Below are 23,107 nucleotides of genomic sequence, written 5' to 3' on the forward strand. Positions count from 1 at the left end.
CACACTGGGGCCCATGGAGGGTGGAGGGTGGGAGGAGGGAGAGGATCAGGAAAAATAAGTAATGGGTACTAGGCTTAATACCTGAGTGACAAAATAATCTGTGCAACAGACCCTCGTGACCTACGTTAACAAACCCGCACATGTACCCCTGAACTTAAAAAAAAAATCAGTAACAAAATCCATAGGAGTACATCAATAAGAATACATTAATAATTATATAAACTTACTAGATAAATGAATGATTGTAAACAGGAAATAAGAATGCACATTCTCAAATACTGACCACAGCATGGCACTAAATATCACACTTAAAGGCTGGGCGCAGTGGCTCACACCTGTAATCCCAGCACTTTGGGAGGGTAAGGCGGGTGGATCACCTGAGGTCAGGTGTTTGAGACCAGCCTGGTTGACATGGTGGAACTCTGTCTCTACTTAAAATACAAAAATTAGCCGGGGCATGGGTGAGCACGCCTGTGATCCCCACTACTGGGGAGGCTGATGCAGGAGAATCGCTTGAACTTGGAAGGCGGAGGTTGCAGTGAGCTGAGATCACACCATTGCACTCCAGCCTGGGCAACAGAGTGAGACTCCGTCTCAAAAAAAAAAAAAATTACACTTAAAATCACCTAGGGGTTGGCAAACTTTCTCTGTAAAGGGCCAGATAGTACCTTATGAACCAGATGATGCCTATTGCAACTAACAGTCAAGATGTGAGAATAGCCGCTGATGATATGTAAATGAATGACTGTGTGCCAATAAAGCTTTATTTATACAAACAATTTGTGGGGCTGGATTTGACCCATAGGCTGTGGTTTGCTGGCCCCTGCTCCAGAGCTATGTTGTCCAACAGGAATCTTCACATTTTCTTTTTTTCTTTCCTCCTCAGTAGCTAGGACTACAGGCATGTGCCACTATGCCTGGCTACCAAAAAAAATATTTTGGCAGAAACTCCGTCTGAAAAATTTTTTTTTTTTTTTTAGAGACAGGGTCTTGGTATGTTGCCCAGGATGGAGTACAGTAGTATAATCATAGGTCATTGCAACTCCTGACCTCAAGCAATCTTCTTACCTCGGCCTCCCAAAGCCTTGGTATTGTTAGCATGAGTCACCATGCTCAGCCTCAAATTTTCTAATAATCACACGTAAAAAGTAAAAAAATAGGTAAAATTAACTTTTTTTTTTTTTTTTCAGACAGGGTCTCGTCCTGTCACCCAGGCTGGAGTACAGTGGCACAACTGTCACTTATTGCAGCCTTGACCTCTTGGGCTCAAGTGATCCTCCCCCCTCAGCCTCCTCAGTAGCTGGGACTATAGATATGTGCCTCTGTGTGTGGCTCAAAATTAACTTTAATAATAGACTTAATTTAACCCTGAATATCTAAAATGTGATCATGTTAACGTGTAACTAAGAGGCCGAGATGAGAGGATTGCTTGAGGCCAGGAGTTCAAGAACAGCCTGAGCAACATAGCAAGACCCTGTCTCTACAAAAAATAAAACATAAAAAACCAGCTGGAGGCCAGGCACAGTGGTTCACACCTGTAATCCCAGCACTTTGGGAGGCTGAGGTGGGCGGATCATGAGTTCAGGAGATCAAGACCATCCTGGCCATGGTGAAACCCCATCTCTACTAAAAAATACAAAAACTTAGTCAGGCGTGGTGGTGCATGCCTGTAGTCCCAGCTACGCAGGAGGCTGAGGCAGGGGAATCGCTTGAATCCAGGAGACGGAGGTTGCAGTGAGCTGAGATCGTGCCACTGCACTCTAGGCTGGTGAAGGACCAAGACTCCATCTCAAAAAAAAGAAAAAAAGAAAAAAAAAAAGCCAGCTGGGTGTGGTGGCACGTAACTATAGTCTCAGCTACTCGGGAGGCTGTGGTGGTGGGATTGCTAAATCTCAGCGTTTGAGGCTGCAGTGAGCTAAGACAGTTTATGTTCTTTTTTCTCACGTACTAAGTCTTTGCAATTTTGTGTGTATGTCACCCTACCTGCACAATTTAATTCTGACCAGCTACATTTCCGATGCTTCACTGCCAGAAGGCTTAATAGGAAAATCCGCTGGATATTTACATAAGCCCACCAGTTTCATTTTCCCATCAGAATCATCAATGTGAAGGAGAAGACATGAATAATGATGGTTGACTATTTAGCTGTGAAAAGACACGTCAGGGCCGGGCGCGGTGGCTCACGGCTGTAATCCCAGCACTTTGGGAGGCCAAGGTGGGCAGATTGCCTCAGATCAGGAGTTTGAGACCAGCCTGGCCAGCAAGGTGAAACCCCATCTCTACTAAAAATACAAAAAATTAGCCAGGAGTGATGGTGGGTGCTTATAGTCCTAGCTACTCGGGAGGCTGAGGCAGAAGAATTGCTTGAACGAACCAGGGAGATGGAGGTTGCAGTGAGCCGAGATTGTACCACTGCGTTCCAGCCTGGGTGACAGAATGAGTCTCCATCTCAAAAAAAAAAAAAAAAAAAAAAAAAAAAGGTCAGATAGGTCATCAGCATCCTTGATCTAAGCAAATCCTTAAAAGGCGACCCTGTTTCTCTCCCTTGAAAGGATTTTGTTAGGACAGAGAAGCCCCCAAATGAACAGTGTCTCAAAACATCCCTGACATTTGCCTCATCCTGGGCTGGGTGAGGTTTCTGGAATTTTCCTTTTGACTGAGAAAAATTCTGGGGCAAGTTCGCTGATGATCTGGGCCTCCAGGGAGATTCCAGTTCTAGTTCATTCCATTTTCTCCTTGAGCTGGGTGGGCAACGACATATTTCCTTATAAAATGCTGCAGCTGTTTGTTATGGGAAACAGTATGGTGGTTCTTCAGAAAAATTAAAAACAGAATTACCATATGACCCAGCAAGTCCACTGCTGGGTATATACCTGAAAGAACCAAAAGCAGCATCTCGAAGAGATATTTGCACACCCATGTTCATAGAAGCATTATTCACAATAGCCCAAAGCTGGAAGCAACCCAAGTGTCTACTGAAGGATGAATGGATAAACTAAATGTGGTATATCCAGAAAATGGAATATTATTCAGCCTTGAAACGGAAGGAAATTCTAACATATGCTACAATGTGGATGAACCATGAGGACTTATACTGTGTGAAATAAGACAGTCACAGAAAGGCAAATAATTTCTAATTTCACTTACATGAGGCACTTAGTCAAAAATTATATATAGAGAAAGTAGAATGGGCCAGGCACAGTGGTTCACGCCTGTAATCCCAGCACTTTGGGAGACCAAGGTGGGAGAAGTGCCTGAGCTTGGGAGCTTGGGAGTTCAAGACTAGCCTGGGCAACATGGCAAAACCTCATCTCTACAAAAAATACAAAAATTAGCCAGGCATGCTGGTGTGCACCTGTGGTCCCAGTTACTCAGGAGGCTGAGGAAGGAGGATCACTTGAGCCTAGGAGTTTGAGGCTGCAGTAAGCTATGATTACACCACTCTAGCCTGGGTGACAGAGAAAGACCCTGTCTCAAAACAAAACAGTGGAATGGGTGAGTTCAGGGCTTGCAGGAGGGGGAATGGGGTGAGTGTTTCATGGGGACAGAGTTTTGGTTTGGAAATTGAAAGAGTTCCAGATATGTTTGGTGGTGATGTTTGCGTAACAATGCTAATGTGTGAAGGTACTTACTGTGGCTGAACTGAGTATTTACAAATGGTTAAGATGGTAAATTTCACGTGATGTCTAGTTTACCATGTTAAAAAAAAATGGACAAAAAAGTCCTTTCTGCACCTGCTCCAGTTTGAAGATGTGCTGGTTGAAATAATACTGCAGCTGCTCGTTGGCGTAGTTGATACAGAACTGCTCAAAGCTGTTCCTCTCGAAGTCTTCAAACCCGAAGATGTCCAGGACCCCGATGGACAGGCACTGGGAGAGACAGAGAAAATGGTCACTGCCCAAGCGTATCCCCAAAGGAGCCGGCCTTCATGAGAGGGGCTGGCTCCACAGGCTGTGACCTGTCAGGTTCCGAGGGCCCGATGCTCGGCAGAACACTTTGCCATCACCAGCATGGAACCCATAATTTTTTTTGAGATAGGGTCTTGCTCTGTTGCCCAGGTTGGAGTGTAGTGGCACCACAGCTCACTGCAACCTTGACCTCCTGGGCTCAAGCAATCCTCCTGCCTCCGCCTCCTGAGTAGATGGGACCATGGGTGCATGCCAGAATCTGTTATTTTTGAATAAGGGGCCCTGTGATTTTTCTTTTCTCTTTTTTTGAGAAGGAGCTTCACTCTGCCACCCAGGCTGGAGTGCAATGGCACAGTCTTGGCTCACTGCAACCTCTGCCTTCCAGGTTCAAATGATTCTCCTGCCTCAGCCTCCCAATGGCTGGGATTACAGGAGCTCACCATCACGCCTGGCTAATTTTTGTATTTTTTTTCTTTTGAGACAGAGTCTTACTCTGTTGCCCAGGCTGGAGTGCAGTGGGGTGATCTCAGCTCACTGCAACCTCTACCTCCCAGGTTCAAGCAATTCTCCTGCCTCAGCCCCCCAAGTAGCTGGGACTACAGGCATGTACCACCACACCTGGCTAAATTTTGTATTTTTAGTAGAGACAGAGTTTCACCACATTGGCTGGTCTCAAACTCCTAACCTCATGATCCGCCCGCCTTGACCTCCCGAAGTTCTGGGATTACACGCGTGAGCCACAGCGCCCGGTTGGGCCCTGTGTTTTCATGCTGCCCTGGGTCCCTTGCATTTTGTAGCCCATCCTGTTTCCTGGGCCTGCCTGTGGGAGGAACCAGCCTCTTGACTGCAGATGCCCCGGCTCCGGATGTTCCAGGTCATCTACCAAGGATGCTGGTGCTGAGGACGTGGCCCCCCCTGGCCTGGCTTAAGGGAGCAGATGGGACACTCACTGAGACTGCCTCTTCCACGTCCTTCTTGTTGAGGAGTGCGTGGTTGATCCGCAGCACAATCCAGTCGAACAGGGCACTGTACAGAGACTTGGCCATGGAGTCGCGGGCAGTGATGGCCTGTGGACACAGAAGGGGTGGCTCACCTCTGGCACAGCGGGGCCTGTGCTGGTGTCTTGCTCTGTTGCCCAGGCTGGAGTGCAATGACGTGATCTCGGCTCATTGGAACCTCCACCTCCTGGGTCCAAGCAATTCTCCTGTCTCAGCCTCCCCAGTAGCTGAGATTACAGATGAGCACCACCATGCCTGGCTAATTTTTGTTTTTACTAGAGATGGAGTTTCACCATGTTGGCCAGGCTGGTCTCAAACTCTGACCTCAGGTGATCTGCCTGCTTTGGCTTCCCAAAGTCCTGGGATTACAGGTATGAGCCACCGCCGTGCCCAGCCAAGATGGCCTTTTGAATTTTTTTTTTTTTTTTTTGACACAGGGTCTCATTCTGTTGTTCAGACTGGAGTGCACTGGTGCAATCTTGGCTCACTGCAAACTTCACCTCCTGGGCTCAAGCGATCTTCCTGCCTTAGCTTCCTGTGTAGCTGGGGCTACAGCTGCACAACACAACTGGTTCATATTTCTTTTTTTGAGATGGAGTTTCATTCTTGTTGCCCAGGCTGGAGTGCAATGGCGCAATCCCAGCTCACTGCAACCTCCACCTCCCAGGTTCAGATGAGTCTCCTACCTCAGTCTCCTGAGTAGCTGGGATTACAGATGCATGCTACCATGCCTGACTGATTTTTGTATTTTTAGTAGAGATGGGGTTTTGCCATGTTGACCAGGCTCATCTGGAACTCCTGACCCCAGGTGATCCGCCTGCCTCGGCCTCTCACAGTGTTGGGATTACAGGCATGAGCCACCGCATCCTGCCTTAATTTTTAATTTTATTGTGGAGACGGGGTCTCACTATTTTGCCAAGGCTGGTCTCGAACTCCTGGGCTCAAGCAATCCTTATGCCCTGGCCTCCCAAAGCATTGGGATTACAGGCGTGAGTCACTGCAACCAGCCAAGGTGGCCTCTGTCAACACTGGACTCATCCAACACATACCTTTCCCCCTGTTCTAGAGCATGTGCCTGCACACTGAGGCGTTAACAGACCCAGGGGCCCCTGGACAGGCTCTGAGGCCTCTCCATACACTGGCACGCTCCTCAGAGCAACCCAAACTGCTGCTAGTGAGGAATTCAGGCTCAGGGAGGGCATGGGGCAATTGCGGTAGAACTAGCAAGGAGGGTCTAACTGCAGGCCCCTTGTTCTTCTGGGGGCGCCATGTGGCTGTCACCATGTGCATCAAAGCTCTTTTGTGACTCAGCGCAGGAGCTCACACCTGTAATCTCAGTACTCTGGGAGTCGAGGTGGGTGGATCACTTGAGGTCAGGAGTTCAAGACCAGCCTGGACAACATGGTGAAACCCCATCTCTACTAAAAATGCAAAAAAAAAAAAAAAAGAAAAAAAGAAAAAGGCTGGGCATGATGAGTCATGCCTGGAATCCCTGCACTTTGGGAGGCTGAGGTGGGCGGATCACCTGAGGTCAGGAGTTTGAGACCAGCCTGACCAACATGGTAAAATCCTGTCTCTACTAAAAATACAAAATTAGCCCAGCTTGATAGCGTGTGCCTGTAATCCCAGCTACTTGGAAGGCTGAGGCAGGAGAATTGCTTGAACCTGGGAGGTGGAGGTTGCAGTGAGTCGAGATCACGCCATTGCACTCCAGCCTGGGCAACAAGAGTGAAACTCTGTGACAAAATAAAATAAAATAAAAATGCAAAATAAATTAGCCAGGCCTGGTAGTGCACACCTGTAATCCCAGCTACTTGGGAGGGTGAGCATGAGAGTCACTTGAAGCTGGGGTGTGCAGAGGTTGCAGTGAGCCGAGGTCGTGCCACTGTATTCCAGCCTGGGCAAGAGTGAGACCCTATCTCCAAAAAAAAAAAAAAAAAAAAAAAAAGGCTCTTAAGGTCTAATCTATATAGAATAAATGGGATTTTTTTTTTTTTTTTTTTACACATTCAGGTCTCAGCTCTGACAGATGTATTCAGCTGCAGACAAGATCCAGAACACGTTCCCCTCGTTTTGCATGTCCTGGATGTCAAGGAAATGGAGCCACACAGAATGCAGCCCCTGCCTGGTGCTTCTGGCTCTGCATGGAGCCTCTCGGGGGCACCGGTGCTGCTCAGGTCTTAGGTGCTGTGCCGCCACTTCCTGGCAACATCACGTGGTGCCCCGGACCCGTGTGGGCTGAGAATGTCCCCGGTGCCTGTCTGAAATCCACAGCAGCTTCCCATCGGGTGAGAAGCTAAAAATCCCCTGGCCCCCCACCCCGTGACTAGGTACTTTCCTGTTATTAAACAAGCTGCAAGTGACTCTGCTCTTGAGATGGAAAAATGCAAGAGAAATACAGCACAGAGAAAACATCCAGGCTAGGGCAAAGACCAGAGGGAGGCTTCTTATCAAGATTTAGTGTCACAGGCTTGAGACTCACATGCTGGAAGGGACCATGGGTCATTATTTTGGCTTTGGGGCCTGATCTCTGTCGCAACTGCTCTGCTTAGCTGTTATAGCCCCAAAGCAGTTTAGATGGTATGTAAATGAATGGGTACAGCCATGTGCCAATAAAACTTTATTAGCAAAACCAGGTGGAGGGCCGGATCTGGCCAGCCATTGCTCATGAGAACCAGCATGCACACAGCACATCTAGAAACACAGCTATGACTGCATGTGACTCAGGGTCTGGTCTGAGGGCCATGGTCTGCCTCCCAGGCTGGCTTGTGCCATATTTAACCTCATGTGACAATCAGAGGCACTGCCTGGGTTCCATTCTAGTGCTTCAGGGACAGGAACAGCCCATCCATGCCAGCTGTTTCCAAGGACCTCTCCCACTTGTGTTTTGGGGTCAGGCACCCCATGAGTGCCTGGGCAGCACTCACCTCGCTGAGGCTGTAGGGAAGGATGAGCTTGTCGTTGACGGTCACTGTTTTTCTTTTGGTTAGAACCTCCACCAAGATTTCCCGCTTCACCTGTTTGGAGATCAAGGAGGGGGAGAAGGAAAAGGGAGATGGAGGGCTTAACAGGCATGTCCTGGTATCACTGAGGCAAGGCCCAGAGCCTGAGGCAGCTAGGAGATGGAGTCCCAGCAGCCAGGCCTAGAAGTGAGCTCTGAGGCCCGCCCACCCACCTGTGATGTGCTGGGTTGTTTTTTTTTTTTTTTTGAGATGGTGATGGAGTCTCACTCTATCACCCAGGCTGGAGTGTAGTGGCGTAATCTTGGCTCACTGCAACCTCCGCCTCCCAGGTTCAAGTGATTCTTCTGCCTCAGCCTCCCCAGTAGCTGGGATTACAGGCATGCACTACCACACCCGGCTAATTTTTGTATTTTTAGTAGAGATGGGCTTTCTCTATGTTGGTCAGGCTGGTCTTGAACTCCTGACCTCAAGTGATCTGCCCGCTTTGGCCTCCTAAAGTGCTGGGATTACTGGCGTGAGCCACCGTGCCCGGCCTGAGATGTGCTGTTCTGCACTTGGCAGGTTTCAGAATTCCCACATGGCACAGGCTCGCTGGACGCTCATGCTCTGTGGCCCAGGTGTGTGTATGCACAGTTCTCATGTGAGTGCAGGCCATGGGTCCAGGTGGCACCTGGTGACCAGCACTCACTGCCTTGCCTACTGGAGCTGGTGGTTCCCATCTGTCGCACAGGGACTGGGGCTAGACATTAGCCAGAGAGCCCGACACGCTCATCCCTCCCCCAACTGCCAAGCTCCCTTTCTGAGCTGGTGGTCTCTGCCTATCAGCAGCAAGAGTGGGGGATAAGTGGGGGCTTTCTCTCTCTTTTTTTTTTTTTGAGATGCAGTCTTGCTCTGTCACCAGGCTGGAGTGCAATGGCGTGATATCGGCTCACTGCAACTGCCTCCTGAGTTCAAGCAATTCTCCTGTCTCAGCCTCCCGAGTAGATGAGACTACAGGTGCGTGCCACCACACCTGGCTAATTTTTGTATTTTTAGTAGAGATGGGGTTTCTCCATATTGGTCAGGCTGGGCTCGAACTCCTAACCTCAGGTGATCCACCCGCCTTGGCCTTCCAAGGTGCTGGGATTACAGGCGTGAGCCACCGCACCTGGCCAGCGGGGGCTTTCTCTAAATATCCCAGCAGATGCTCATATATCCCCAAGAACTCAACAAAAGCTGGGGCTCTTGTATCCTACTTTAAGAAAAGCTACAGGTGGAACGCAGGCTTAATTTATGCCTGAGGTTGCAATTTTTTGACTTTTTGCAATCAGACCTTGGTGATGACCTTGAGCAACAGGATGTAACTCCCACATGCTTAGTGTTCCAATAATGGAACACTAGGCATAAATGGGTTAAAAAACAAAGACCAGGGCAGGGCTCCTCAGCCTCACTGCCATTTATACTTGGAGCTGGATAATTCTCTGCCATGGGGGGGCTGTCCTGTGCACTGCAGGGTGTTGGGAAGCATCCCTGGCCTCTGCCTAGCAGATCCCAAGAGCAACCCAGAGTATGGCAACCAGACATTGCCTGGTGTGTCCTGGGGGCAGAATTGCCCTTGGCTGAGAACCAGTGGAGGAGGGGATGGCAGGTCCAAGAGAAAATGACTTTGCTGATCAAACTAGAATTTTTTGTTTTTTGAGAGATAGGGCCTTGCTCTGTCACTCACTCAGGCTGCAGTGCAGTGGCATGATCAGAGCTCACTGCAGCAATGAACTCCCGGGCTCTAGCAATCTTCCTGCCTTGGCAGGCTGGGATTACAGGAGCACACCACCAACAGCTGGCTGATTTTTAAATTTTTTTGTAGAGATCGACAGATACTATGCTGTCCAGGCTAGTCTGGAACTCCTAGCCTCAAGCGATCCTCCTGCCTCAGTCTCCTGAGTAGCTGGGATTACAAGGATGAGCCACTGCACCCAGCCCCAAGCTGTAGTTTCTTTTTTTTTTTTTTTAGACAGAGTCTTGCTCTGTCAGCCAGGCTGGAGCGCAGTGGTGAGATCTTGGCTCACTGTAGCCTCCGCCTCCCAGGTTCAAGCAATTCTCATGCCTCTGCTTCCTGAGTAGCTGGGCCTATAGGCGCGTACCACCACAACGGGCTAATTGCTTTTTGTATTTTTAGTACAGATGGGGTTTCACCATGTTGGCCAGTCTGGTCTCAAACTCCTGACCTCAGGTGATCTGCCTCCCTCAGCCTCCCAAAGTGCTGGGATTACAGACGTGAGTCACCACGCCCAGCCTGCTGTAGTTTTAAAGAGGCTTTCACTTGAGGGTGGGAGGAGGAGGTGCCCTGTCCACAGAGTTCATCAGAAATGAGGAAGGAACACGGTGGAGATGATAGCGTAGGACGTGAGGACCTGGCTGATGAAACCTCAGTCGATGTAGGAAGTTCTGGGTATCATCCCTCGTATTGAGAGGTACCCAGAGGCGTAGTAAGAGTCAGCCTGAGGAGGGACAGAGGTGGCAAACAGTACCTTCAGAAGCTGGGACAGGGTGTCCAGCACCTCAGGCGGCCCAACCTCCAACCCTTCCTCTCGGCCTGTGGCTCTCTTCTTGTAAGTGACGTTGCCGAGGTACAGGATGGCCGAGAGGACAGCAAAAATCCTGGGAAGGAAAAGGCACTCACATTTGGGCAGCTTCTACATTCCTAAAACAGCAGACACTTCCAGGGAACCGGGCCAAATCCATACAGCCAGCAAATTCTGGTAGGAGCGCATGGAGGTGGAAAGATGTCTAAGGCCTCTCTTGAGGACTGCCTCTCTGGAATGTGACTTTGCAGACAGTTCTCTTTTTTTTGAGACTGGATCTGGCTCTGTCGCCCACACTGGAGTGCAGTGACACAATCATAGCTCACTGTAACCTCTAACTCCTGGGCTCAAGTGATTCTACTGCCTCAGCCTCCTAAGCAGTTGGGACTACAGGCTACAACACTTAGCTCATTTAAAAACATATTTTTAAAGGGACAGGGTCTTGCTGTGTTGCCCAGGCTGGTCTCAAACTTCTGGCCTCAGGTGACTGAGGCCTCCTGAATAGCTGGGATTATAGGCCTGAACCACCGCACCTGGCTAGAGAGCTATTTTATTATTTTTTTTGAAACAGAGTCTCACTCTGTCACCCAGGCTGGAGTGCAGTGGCACAATCACAGCTCACTGCAGCCTCAACCTCCCCAGGCTCAGGTGATCCTCCTACCTCAGCCTCCAGGTAGCTGGGACTGCAGGTTTGCACCACCATACCTGGCTAGTGAAACTGTCTCAAAAAAGAAAAAAGTGTACAGATCCCTCTAACTGGCCCCTAGACCAAGAAATAGAACATTCCAGGTCCTGGATCCTGGAGCCCCCCAAGCCCGGAGGAAGCATGGTCTTGACATCTAATGCTGTCTATGAACTTGATGGGAATGAAACTCTAGGTACTTGTGTCTGGCCAGTCACTGGCTGTGTTGTCCAGGCTGGAGTCCATTGGCTATTCAGAGATGCCGTCTCTTTTTTTTTTTGAGACAGAGTCTCACTCTGTCGCCTAGGCTAGAGTTCAGTGGCACTGTGGCCTCTGCCTTCTAGGTTCAAGTGATTCTTGTGTCTCAGCCTCCTGAGTAGCTGGGATTACAGGTGTGCACCATCATGCCGGGATAACTTTGTATTTTTAGTAGTGATGAGGTTTCTCTATGTTGGTCAGGCTGGTCTTGAACTCCTGACCTCAGATGATCCTCCCGCCTCAGTCTCCCAAAGTGTTGGGATTACAGGCATGAGCCACAGCGCCTGGCTGGCCAAACCATTTTTAAGGGTACAGTTCGGCACTGTTAAGAATGTTCACGTTACTTTTAATTGGCATCACCTAATGACCAATGGCTTGAGCCCCTTCTCATGTGCTCGCTGCTGTTGGGCCACATTCTGTGGGGCCACAGCTCTGTTCAGGACACTGTCTGCCCATTTTCACTGGGTTGTGGATTGTACTACAGAGTGACTGGTAAGGGCCACGCATGCCCCCTGTAGGCTCGTGGGGACGGGCTGGGGGCCGCATACTTACTGCTTCTTGGTGGCGGGGAGGAAGCCCACCATCTCCATGGCCTGCTTGAGCCTCTCAAAGTCATGCTTCAGGTCCTCCCCATCTTCAATCTTCAAGTTATGCTGGAAAACAAAGGCGTCAGGGCATTCCTGGGCTGGTGAGGGTGGCGGGCCAGAGTGATTTTGGCTGGAGCTGGCGGGGCAGGGCCCCAGAACCAGGGGAATGAATGGGTTCTTTTAATGCTGCCTTCTGGGAGTGGGTTTGGGGGCCAGGGCAGGCTGCCTCTGACTTCCCGGCTGTGCATAAACAGCTTGAGGCCGGGAACAGAGGTGCCATTTGTGGCTGGGGCTCGAGGCTGTTTACCTGGTTGAGGTAGAAATAATCTTCAGGCTGCTTGAGCTGAAATTCTCGGCGCTCTTCCTCACTGACCCCGAGTAACAAATAATAAAACACGTGGTAGTTCCTGCAGGTCAAAATTAGGAGGAAAACGGTCGTTCTTGGAGGCCAAGCAATAGCTACTCTGCAAACCACTACTAACATGGCTTTGGAGAACACACCTCAAATATGTACAAACTTAAAACAGTAAGTCACTTCTTACTATGTCTTAAAAAAAACAAAACAAAAAAATAAACGTCTTGAGCGAATAGATTTCTGGAGGATTGGAGGTGGGTAGGTGTACATTTCACTTATTTGTCAATCAGAAATGTTTCTTTTTTCTTTTTTTTTTTGAGACGAAGTCTTACTCTATTGCCCAGGCTGGAGTGCGGTGGGGCGATCTCGGCTCACTGCAACCTCTGCCTTTGGGGTTCGAGTTCAAGTGATTCTCCTGCCTCAGCCTCCTGAGAAGCCGGGATTACAGGCACTCACCACCACACCCAGCTCATTTTTGTATTTTAGTAGAGACAGGGTTTCACTATGTCAGGCAGGCTGGTCTTGAACGCCTGACCTCGTGATCTGCCCACCTTGGCCTCTGAAAGTGCTGGGATTACAGGCATGAGCCCCGCGCCCACCCCCCACCCTACTTCTTTTTGAAATGGAGTCTAGCCCAGGCTGGAGTGCAGTGGCGCGATCTTGGCTCACGCAACCTCCACCTCCCGGGTTCAAGTGATTCTCCTGCTTCAGCCTCCCAAGTAGCTGGGATTATAGGCGTGCGCCACCATATCTAGCTAATTTTTTGTATTTTTAGTAGAGACAGGGTTTCACCATGTCATTCAGACTGGTCTCAAACTCCTGACCTCGTGATCCACCCGCCTCAGCCTCTCAAAGTGCTGGGATTACAGGCGTGAGCCACAGTGCCCGGCTAATCAGAAATGTTTCTAATCTTTTTTTTTTTTTCTTGAGAAAGGGTTTTGCTCTGTTGTTCAGGCTGGAGTGCTGGTGCGATCACAGCTCACTGCAGCCTCGACCTCCTGGGTTCAAGTGATCCTCCCAACTCAGCCGCCTGAGTAGCTGGGACTACAGTTGTTCATCACTATGCCCAGCTAATTTTTTTTGGTCTTTTTTGTAGAGATGGGGTTTCAGCATGTTGCTCAAGGTGGTCTTGAACTCCTGGGTTCATGTGATCCTCCCACCTAGGCCTCCCAAAGTGCTGGGACTATAGGCATGAGTCACTGCTCCAGGCCTGTTGTTTTTTTTTTTTCTTAAAGAGACATGACTCTAGCCGGGCATGGTGGCATATGCATGTAATCCCAGCTGCTCGGGAGGTTAAGGCACGAGAATCTCTTGAACCCAGGAGGCGGAGGTTGCAGTGAGCTGGGATCAAGACTCTGACACAAAACAAAAACAAAAACAAAAAGCCCAACCAAACAAACAAACAAAAATAAAGAGAGAAGGACTCGCTCTATTGCCCAGGCTGAAGCGTAGTGTCTAGCTCGCTGCAGCCTCAACCTCCTGGGCTCAGGTGATCCTGTCTGCCTAGGCCTCCTCAATAGCTGGGACGATCGGCACAGGTGCAGGCCACCATGCTTGAGAAAAGTTTCTAATCTAACTATATATTGGGCATAAGACATCTGAGCACCTACTGGGGACAAAACCTCCAGGGAGGCACACAAAGGTGGCTTGGGAGGTATGAGGACAAAGCGTGAGGCCACCGGGGCAGATCTGGGGAGAAGACGGATGGGCAGGCCCCGCTTCTGTGAGAGCCTCCGTGGCCTCCCGCAAAGTTCCTCTGACCTCAGGACATTTGCGTTGCTTCCCTCTGTAAGGGGAAACACAGACGTGACGTGGCATTCAGAGATCCCTGAGGAAACGTTCCCCTACCTCTCGTCCTTCTCCTGAGATACCAGGCGAGACTTTTCAAGCAGATATTTTTCGACAACAGCTCTGTCATTAAGAGAAAAAGAGAAAGAATAAAATGTTAAGTTATGGTATTGTGTTATTATTTTTTTTTGAGATGGAATCTTGCTCTGTTGTCCAGGCTGGAGTGCAATGGCATGATTTCCGCTCATTGCAACCTCCGCCTCCTGGGTTTAAGCAACTCTCCTGCTTCAGCCTCCTGAGTAGCTGGGATTACAGGCATGTGCCACCATGCCCGGCTAGTTTTGTGTTTTTAGTAGGGATGGGATTTCTCTATGTTGGTCAGGTTGGTATCGAACTCCTGACCTCAGGTGATCCACCTGCCTCAGCTTCCCAAAGTGCTGGAATTACAGGTGTGAGCCACCCAGCATTGGTTTTAAGACAGGGTCTCGCTCTGTTGTGCAGGCTGGAGTGCAGTGGCATGATTATAACTAAACGAAGCCCCGACCTCCCAGGCTCAAGTAATCCTCCCACCTCAGCCTCCCGAGTAGCTGGGACTACTAATTTTTGTAGTTTTTGTAGAGATGGGGTTTCATCATGTTGTCCAGGCTGGTCTGTAATTCCTGGCGTCAAGTGATCTGCCTGCCTCGGTCTCCTGAAGTGTTGGGATTATAGGCGTGAGCCATGCATCTGGCCTGTCATTGTGGTTTGGATTTGCATTTCCCTGGTGACTGATGACGCTGAACATCTTCTCACGTGCTTACTGGCCATTCATAGCTCTTCTCTGATGAAGTACCCATTGACATCTTTTGTGGTTTTCTTACTGGGGTGTTGGTACTATTATTGAGCTGTAAATGCTCTTTCTATAGTCTAGACTCAAGTCCTTTGCTGGTTCTGGTCTGCAGGTACCTTCTCTGGATCTGGGGCTTCAGTTTTTTTTTTTTTTTTGAGACAGAGTTTCACTCGTTACCCAGGCTGGAGTGCAATGGCGCGATCTCGGCTCACCGCAACTTCCGCCTCCTGGGTTCAGGCAATTCTTCTGCCTCAGCCTCCTGAGTAGCTGGGATTACAGGCACACGCCACCATGCCCAGCTAATTTTTTGTATTAGTAGAGACGGGGTTTCACCATGTTGACCAGGACGGTCTCGACCTCTTGACCTCGTGATCCACCCGCCTCGGCCTCCCAAAGTGCTGGGATTACAGGCTTGAGCCACCGCGCCCGGCCTAGGGCTTCAGTTTTTTTACAGTATCCTTGAAATCACAGGGGTCTGTGATACCCATCAGTACTTAGTTGTATCTATATGGTCTGGTGTTCTGCTCTTTACTGATCATTTTCTTTTTTTTTTGAGATGGAGTTTTGCTCTCTTGTCGCCCAGGCTGGAGGGCACTGGCATGATCTCGGCTCACTGCAACCTCTGCCTCCCAGGTTCAAGCAATTCTTGCCTCAGCCTCCTGGGTAGCTGGGATTACAGGCGCCCACCACCACACCTGGCTAATTTTTGTACTTTCAGTGGAGAGAGGGTTTCACCATGTTGGCCAGGCTGGTCTTGAACTTCTGACCTCAGGTGATCCACCCACCTCAGCCTCCCAGAGTGCTGGGATTACAGGCATGAGCCACTGCACCTGTCCTTCCTGATCATTTTCTTTTCTTCTTTTTTTTTTTTTTTTTTGAGATAGAGTCTTGCTTTGTCGCCCAGGCTGGAGTGCAATGGTGCAATCTCAGCTCACTGCAACCTCCACCTCCCAGGTTCAAGCAATTCTTCTGCCTCAGCCTCCGAAGTAACTGGGACTACAGGTGCATGCCAATAAGCCCGGCTACTTTTTGTATTTTTAGTAGAGAGGGGGTTTCACCGTGCTGGCCAGGCTGGTCTCTAAATCTTGACTCATGATCTGCCCACTTCGGCCTCCCAAAGTGCTGGGATTACAGGCGTGAGCCACCGCTCTTGGCTGTTTTCATTACGCCAAGCAGTTAAGGTGTTTCCTTCAAGTTAAGTTCTCAGAGGCCCCTAGGAAGGCATGTGGCATCTGTGGGACCTTGAGTCTAAGGGTGCCAGTGCAGGGGACTAGGGTGTCTCTGCAGCCCCAAATATCTCTCAATGCTAAAAGCAGTGGCAGTGAATGGTTCTTTGAGGACACATATGTTGTAGGCATCATTTTATGTATTTCTCAGGGACTCCTCTTACACGCTGGGGCAGGCGCTGGGGCCAGCACGGTGGCTCCTGAGGAGTGGACAAGGAATCGAGGCTTGGAGAGACTGTGCTGCCCAGGGCCCCGTGGGAACGGGGTGGCCTGGTGGGATCCTTTCACACCAGCTGGAGCTGGCTGAGTCTGGTGGGGCCGGTCTGTCATGGGGGTCCGCCATCTCCAGATGTGTGAGCTCACTGGGGCCTCCAGATCACTCTCATCTGAGCCCATCCTATTATGCAGGAGACATAGCTGGTGCCCAAGGGGTGGCAGGGCCAGGGGGCAGCACAAGGAACCCAATGCAGGGCCTGCCGAATGCCACCTGTCTGTCTCTAGGACAGCAGTTTTTTTTTTTTTTGAGACAGAGTCTTACTCTATTGCCCAAGCTGGAGTGCAGTGGCACAATCTCGGTTCACTGCAACCTCTGCCTCTCGGATTCAAGCAGTTCTCCTGCTTCAGCCTCCTAAGTAGCTGAGATTACAGGCATGCACCACCATGCCCAGCTAATGTAATTTTAGTAGAGATGGGGTTTCACCATGTTGGGCAAGCTGGTCTTGAACTCCTGGGCTCAAGAGATCTACCTGCCTCAGTCTCCCAAAGTGCTGGGATTATAGGCATGAGCCACCAAGCCTGGCCCAGGACAGCAGTCTTTTGCCTGCTGGCTCACACAGGGACACACAACATGCACAGGTGGGTTTGGATGGCCTGGCCTGGGGCCTCTCTTCTTTCAAATAGGAGAAAAAGTGTTTCCTTCTATTCCTTCCCCGGGCTAGTAACCATTCAGTTTCGGCACCTTCCTGTAGTCTGTATTCCTGGGGACGGAGGCTGTGTCTGGTTCTAGAAGGAGACTCATGTTTCAATCTCAGCCTCTGGCTGATTCCCTGGGCTGCTTCTGTGGGTCTGGCAGAGGATGTGGCCCCATGGTGGCAGGATGGCAGGCCAGCAATGGGTGTCGGTACTGAAATGTTGCCTGAGCAATGATGGCTCCTTCCCTTCCCCAGTCATTTTCTTTTTTCTTTTCTTTTCTTTTTTTTTGAGACTGAGTTTCAGTCTTGTTGCCCAGGCTGAAGTGCAATGGCGCAATCTCGGCTCACCGCAACCTCTGTCTCCTGGGTTCAAGCGATTCTCCTGCCTCAGTCTCCTGAGTAGCTGGGACTACAGGCACGCACCACCACACCCACCTGTGGGGACATAAGGGACACCGACTCACCCTCTCACGATGCCACTCTCTAGGTAGCTGACTTGGATGAATTTCCCAAACCGGCTGGAGTTGTTGTTGTGGGCCGTCTTGGCGTTTCCGAAAGCCTGCAAGGAAATCAAAAGCAGGTTTTCAGATCATGATGATGGAATTTCTTTTTTTCCCTCTCGTTTTATACTGTGCTTTTACTTTTACTTTTATTTTGTATTATTCAATTTATCTATTTTTTTCTTTTGGTAATAGTCTCACTCTGTCGCCTGGGCTGGAGTGCAGTGTTGTGATATCAGCTCACTGCAACCTCTGCCTCGCGGGTTCAAGCAATTCTCATGCCTCAGCCTCCTGAGTAGCTGGAACTACAAAAGTGCGCTACTGTGCTATTTTAGTAGATATGGGGTTTCACCACGTTGTCCAGGCTGGTCTCGAACTCCTGAGCTCAGGTGATCTGCCTGCCTCAGCCTCCCAAAGCGCATGAGCCGCTGTGCCCGGTCTCTGTTTTTTCTTTAACTGTTCCTGCAAAGCAAGGCTACCCAGTAAGCAGAGAGTAGCCCATTTTCTTTTTCTTGAGACAGCATCACACAACATCACCCAGGCTGGAGTGCAGTGGTGTGATCTCAGCTCACTGCAACCTCTGCCTCCTGGGCTGAAGCAATCCTCCCATCTCAGCCTCCGGAGTAGCTGGGACTGTAGGCGTGTGCCATCACGCCTGGCTAATTTTTTGTAGAGACAGGGTTTTGCCATGTTGCCCAGGCTGGTCTGGAACTCCTGAGCTCAAATGATCCACCCACCTCAGTCTCCCAAAATGCTGGAATTACAGGCATGAGCCATCGTGCCTGGCCTCAATTTATCTTATTAGTTAATATTTTCCAGAATGTGACATAATTTGCAAACACATTTTATTTATTTATTTGTGTTCTAAATAAACTTTATTTTTTTACTTTTAAATTTTATATTATTTTTGAGATGGGGTCTTGCTCTGCTGCCCAGGCTGAAGGGCAGTGGTGCGATCTCAGCTCACTGCAACCTCTGTCTCCCATGCTCAAGGGATCCTCCCGCCTCAGCCTCCTGAGTAGCTGCAACCACAGGCATGTACCACCATGCCCAGACTTGTGTCTGGTTGCTGCTTCTTTTTTTTCTTTTTCTTTTTAAGAGGCAGGGTCTTGCTTTGTCCCTTAGGCTGGAGTGCAATGGTGCAATCATAGCTCACTGCAAGCCTCAACCTCCTGGGCTCAAGCAATCCTCCTGCCTTAGCCTCCCAAGTAGCTGGGACCACAGGTGCATGCCACCATGCTTGGCTAATATTTTAAATTTCTTGTAGAGAAGCATCTCTGTATGTTGTCTAGGGTGGTCTTAAACTCCTGGCCTCTAGTGATTCCCCCGCCTTGGATTCCCAAAGAGCTGTGATGACAGGCACAATGGCTCGCCTGCAATCAATGTTTCATCCCTTTTTCATAGGGCAATCTTTTTGCTCTGTACTGAGGAGTTCACACACACAGGGAAGTGTGTGCAGTGCAGGCAGTATGCAGGGGTGCCCCCTGGGGTTTTCCATACAACCATCACCTGCATGAAGATGGGAGACATCCACTCTCTGTCCAAATTCCTGGGGTGCTCCCTTCCCATGAGAGACTTACTGCTCCAGAGGGGTTAAGATGGAGCCCTGGGGGAACTTGAAGCAAGGAAGGTGCCTGGCGCAGGACAGAGAAGCTGGGAAGAGGTGGCGGGGGAGCTCTTTCTTTTAGGGAGAAAGAAGATGGGGTGAGGCCAGCAGGATGCAGGCTGTGAGGCCTGGCAGATGAGAGCGAGGTGGCAGAGCTGGTCCTGGGGCCTGGCGTTCTACCATCCAAGCCCTTGTGACCGCTGGGTTTGGGGAAGAGGTGACATGGCAGGGGGAGGGCACAGGGGCAGGGGGCACGCCCTGGAGTCAAACGTGGAAAGTTTGGCAGCAGTGATGTTCCCGTTTGAGAGGCTGGGACGCCCAGGGAGGAGAGGAGGGAGTGAGGCCACAGTGGGAAGGGAGTGCCAAGGCCATTGCCAAGGTCCCATTGTAGGAGGTGGGGCAGGAGGTGGCCAAGTACACAGGGGAGGCAGAGACTGGAGACACAAAGACACGGAATAACGGGGTCTTCCTGAAGGCCTCATTCCACACGGGGATGGATACCGGCTGTCATGGACTTCATATCTGTGTCCCCCAAAGTTTTTTTTTTTTTGAGACAGGGTCTCACTCCATTGCCCAGGTTGGAGTGTAATGGTGCGATCTCAGCTCACTGCAACCTCCGCCTCCTGGGTTCAAGTGATTCTTATGCTTCAGCCACCTGAGTGGCTGATATTACAGGCATGTGCCACTGTGCCTGGCTAATTTTTTTTTTTTTTTTAGACGGAGTCTCACTCTGTCGCCAGGCTGGAGGGCAGTGGCGTGATCTCGGCTCACTGCAACCTCCACCTCCTGGGATCAAGGGATTCTTCTGCCTCAGCCTCCCAAGTAGCTGGGACTACAGGCACGAAGCAGCAGACCCAGCTAATTTTTGTATTTTTAGTAGAGATGGGGTTTCACCATATTGGCCAGGATGGTCTTGATCTCTTGACCTTGTTATCCACCCCTCTTGGCCTCCCGAAATGCTGGGATTGCAGGCATGAGCCAGGGCACCTGGCTTAATTTTTGTATTTTTAGTAGAGACTTGGTTTCATGTTGTTGCCCAGGCTGGTCTCAAACTCCTGACCTCAACTGATCTGCTCGCCTCGGTCTCCCAAAGTGCTGGGATTACAGGCGTGAGCCACCAGCCCTGGCCTCCTACAAACTTTATATGTTGAAATCTAACCCTAAGGTGACAGGTTCAGGAGGTGAAGTCTTTGGGAGGTGATAAGGTCACATATATGGGGCCTTCATGAATGGAATTAGTGTCCTTATAGAAGAGGCCCCAGAGAGCTCCCTCACTCCTTCCACTATGTGAGGACATGGGAAAAGACGCCATCAATGAACCAAGAAGTGGGCCTTCACCTGACCCCAAATCTGCCAGAGCCTTGATCTTGGACTTCTCACTTCCAGAACTGCGAGAATGTATTTCTGTCAGCCACCAAGTCTACGTGGTACAGTCATGCACCACACAGGACAACCGTCAATGATGGACCGACGGACCGCATAGACGACGGTGGTCCCACAGATCGTAACACTGCACTTTACTGTACTGTTTCTATGTTTTGATCCATCCATCAAATCTTTTTTTTTTTTTTTTTTTTGGGACAGAGTCTCGCTCTGTTGCCTGGGCTGGAGTGCAATGGCACGATCTCGGCTCACCGCAACCTCCGCTTCCCAGGTTCAAGTGACTCCTGCCTCAGCCTCCCGAGTAGCTGGGATTACAGGCACAAGGCACCATGCCCGGCTAATTTTTGTATTTTTAGTAGAGACGGGGTTTCACCATGTTGGTCAGGCTGGTCTCGAACTCCTGACATCGTTATCCATCTACCTTGGCCTCTCAAAGTGCTGGGATTACAGGCGTGAGCCACTGAGCCTGGCACCCAATATATATATATATTTTTTAAGACAGGGTCTCACTCTGTCGCCCAGGCTAGAGTGCAGTGGCATGATGGTGGCTCACTGCAGCCTCAACCTCCAGAGCTCAAGGTGATCCTCCCACCTCAAGCTCCCAGGTAGCTGAGACTATAGGCATGTGTCAGCACACCTGGCTGATTTTTTTGTAGAGAAGGGGTTTCACTGTGTTGCCCAGGCCAGTCTCAAACTCCTGGGCTCAAGCGATCTGCTAACTTTGGCCTCTCAAAGTGTTGGGATTACAGGTGTGAGCCAACGCACCGGCCTATCTATCTATTTAGAGACAGAATCTTGGTCTGTCGCCCAGGCTGGAGTGTGGTGGTATGATCTTGGCTCACTGTAGCCTCAACCTCCTGGGTTCAAGCAATCCTCCTGCCTAGGCCTTGCAAAGAGCTAAGATTACAGGTATGAACCACCAGGCCTGGCCTATGTTTAGATACACAAATATTTACCATTGTGTTCCAACTGCCCAGGGTATTCAGTACAGTAACATGCTGCACAGGTTTGTAGCCTAGAAGCAACAGGCTACACCTGTTTGTTTTTGTTTTCTTCAGACCAAGCCTCACTCTGTTGCCAGGCTGCAGTGCAGTGGCATGATCTCGGCGCAATGCAACCTCTGCCTCCCGGGTTCAAGCGATCCTCCTGCCGCAGCCTCCTGAGTAGCTGAGACTACGGGCGTGAGCCACCTCACCCAGCTAATTTTTGCATTTTTAAATAGAGACAGGGTTTCATCAGAGTTTGAGGCCAGGCTGGTCTTGAACTACTGACCTCAGGTGATCCACCTGCCTTGGCCTCCCAAAGTGCTGGGATTACAGGCGTGAGCCACCGTGCCCAGCTAGCTACACCTATGTGTATAGGTATAGCCTATTAGTGGTTATACACTAATACACCTATTAGTAGTGTATAATTCACTACACACCTACAGCGTAAGCACGTAGTAGGCTATATCATCTAGGTTTGTGTAAGTTCACTCTAGGATGTTTGCACAACCACAGAACTGTCCAATGACACGTTTCTCCTGTACTTAAGCAATGTGTAACCACATTCTGTTACAGTAGCCCGAACAGGTTAAAATTTTGGCTGACCACTGAGTGGAGGCTTCTGTGGGGCAGCCTGAAGGGGGAAGTCCTGTTAAAAATGTATCTGACTGGCTGGGTGCAGTGGCCACACCTGTACTCGCAGCACTTTGGGAGGACGAGGCAGGAGGATGGCTTGAGACCAGGAGCTCCAGACCAGTCTCGGCAACATGGTGAAATGCTGAATCCAGAAAAAATAAAAAAAATTAGCCAGGTATGGTGGCGGATGCCTGTAGTTCTAGGTACTTCGGAGGCTGAGGTGGGAGGACTGCTTCAGCCCAGGAGGATGAGGCTGCAGCGAGCCGCGTTTGCTCCCCCTGTACTCCAGCCTGGGAGAAAGGGTGAGATTCTGTTTCAAAAAAAAAAGGATCTGACCATGGAAGGCCCGGACACTCCCTTGGAGAAAGCTCCATTCAGCTGCAAAGCCTCGGGCAGAGCTTGAAGCCTGGACAGTGTCTGTGGCTGAGCCCACATGCAGGTCACGTTCCTCAAGAGGGTGGCTGTTTGGGTCATGGGACAAGGAAACAGGGAGGGGCTTGAGATAATGGGGGCAGGAAGGTGGTAACAAGGGGGCCCCAGAGAGAGAGGTGACCTGGCCCTCTACAGGGAAGGGAGTTCAGGCAGTAGCTGGGTGCTTTTCAGAGGGAGGGGAACCTGGGTTGCTTTGCTCAACAGTTGATTTTTTTTTTTTTTTGAGACAGGGTCTCACGCCTAGGCTGGAGTTCAGTGATGCGAGCTCACTGCAGCCTGGATCTCCTTGGCTCAGGTGATCTTCCCATTTCTGCCTCCTAAGTAGCTGGGACCACAGGTATACATCACTCTGCCTGGCTAATTTTTTTTTTTTTTTGAGATGGAGTTTCGCTCGATTCCCAGGTTGGGGTGCAATGGTGCGATCTCAGCTCACAGCAACCTCTGCCTCCCGAGTTCAAGTGATTCTCCTGCCTCAGCCTCCCAAGTAGCTGGGATTACAGG

General features: G+C 50.1%; 1 protein-coding gene across 1 annotated transcript in view; it reads right to left on the minus strand.

Moving 5' to 3' along the window:
- The window catches only part of MYO9B (myosin IXB), a 101,851-nt gene that overhangs the window by 48,384 nt on the left and 30,360 nt on the right, over positions 1-23,107 (minus strand). The window contains 8 exon segments of the mRNA XM_064381664.1: positions 3,735-3,869; positions 4,859-4,975; positions 7,834-7,923; positions 10,377-10,506; positions 11,923-12,023; positions 12,265-12,364; positions 14,161-14,223; positions 17,531-17,625. Of these exon segments, the coding sequence (XP_064237734.1) occupies positions 3,735-3,869; positions 4,859-4,975; positions 7,834-7,923; positions 10,377-10,506; positions 11,923-12,023; positions 12,265-12,364; positions 14,161-14,223; positions 17,531-17,625 (831 nt within the window).

This window comes from Aotus nancymaae, unplaced genomic scaffold (genome assembly GCF_030222135.1).
Source record: "Aotus nancymaae isolate 86718 unplaced genomic scaffold, 86718_ANA_hifiasm-v0.15.2.pri h1tg000028l, whole genome shotgun sequence".
In the NCBI taxonomy this organism is placed as follows: Eukaryota; Metazoa; Chordata; class Mammalia; order Primates; family Aotidae; genus Aotus; species Aotus nancymaae.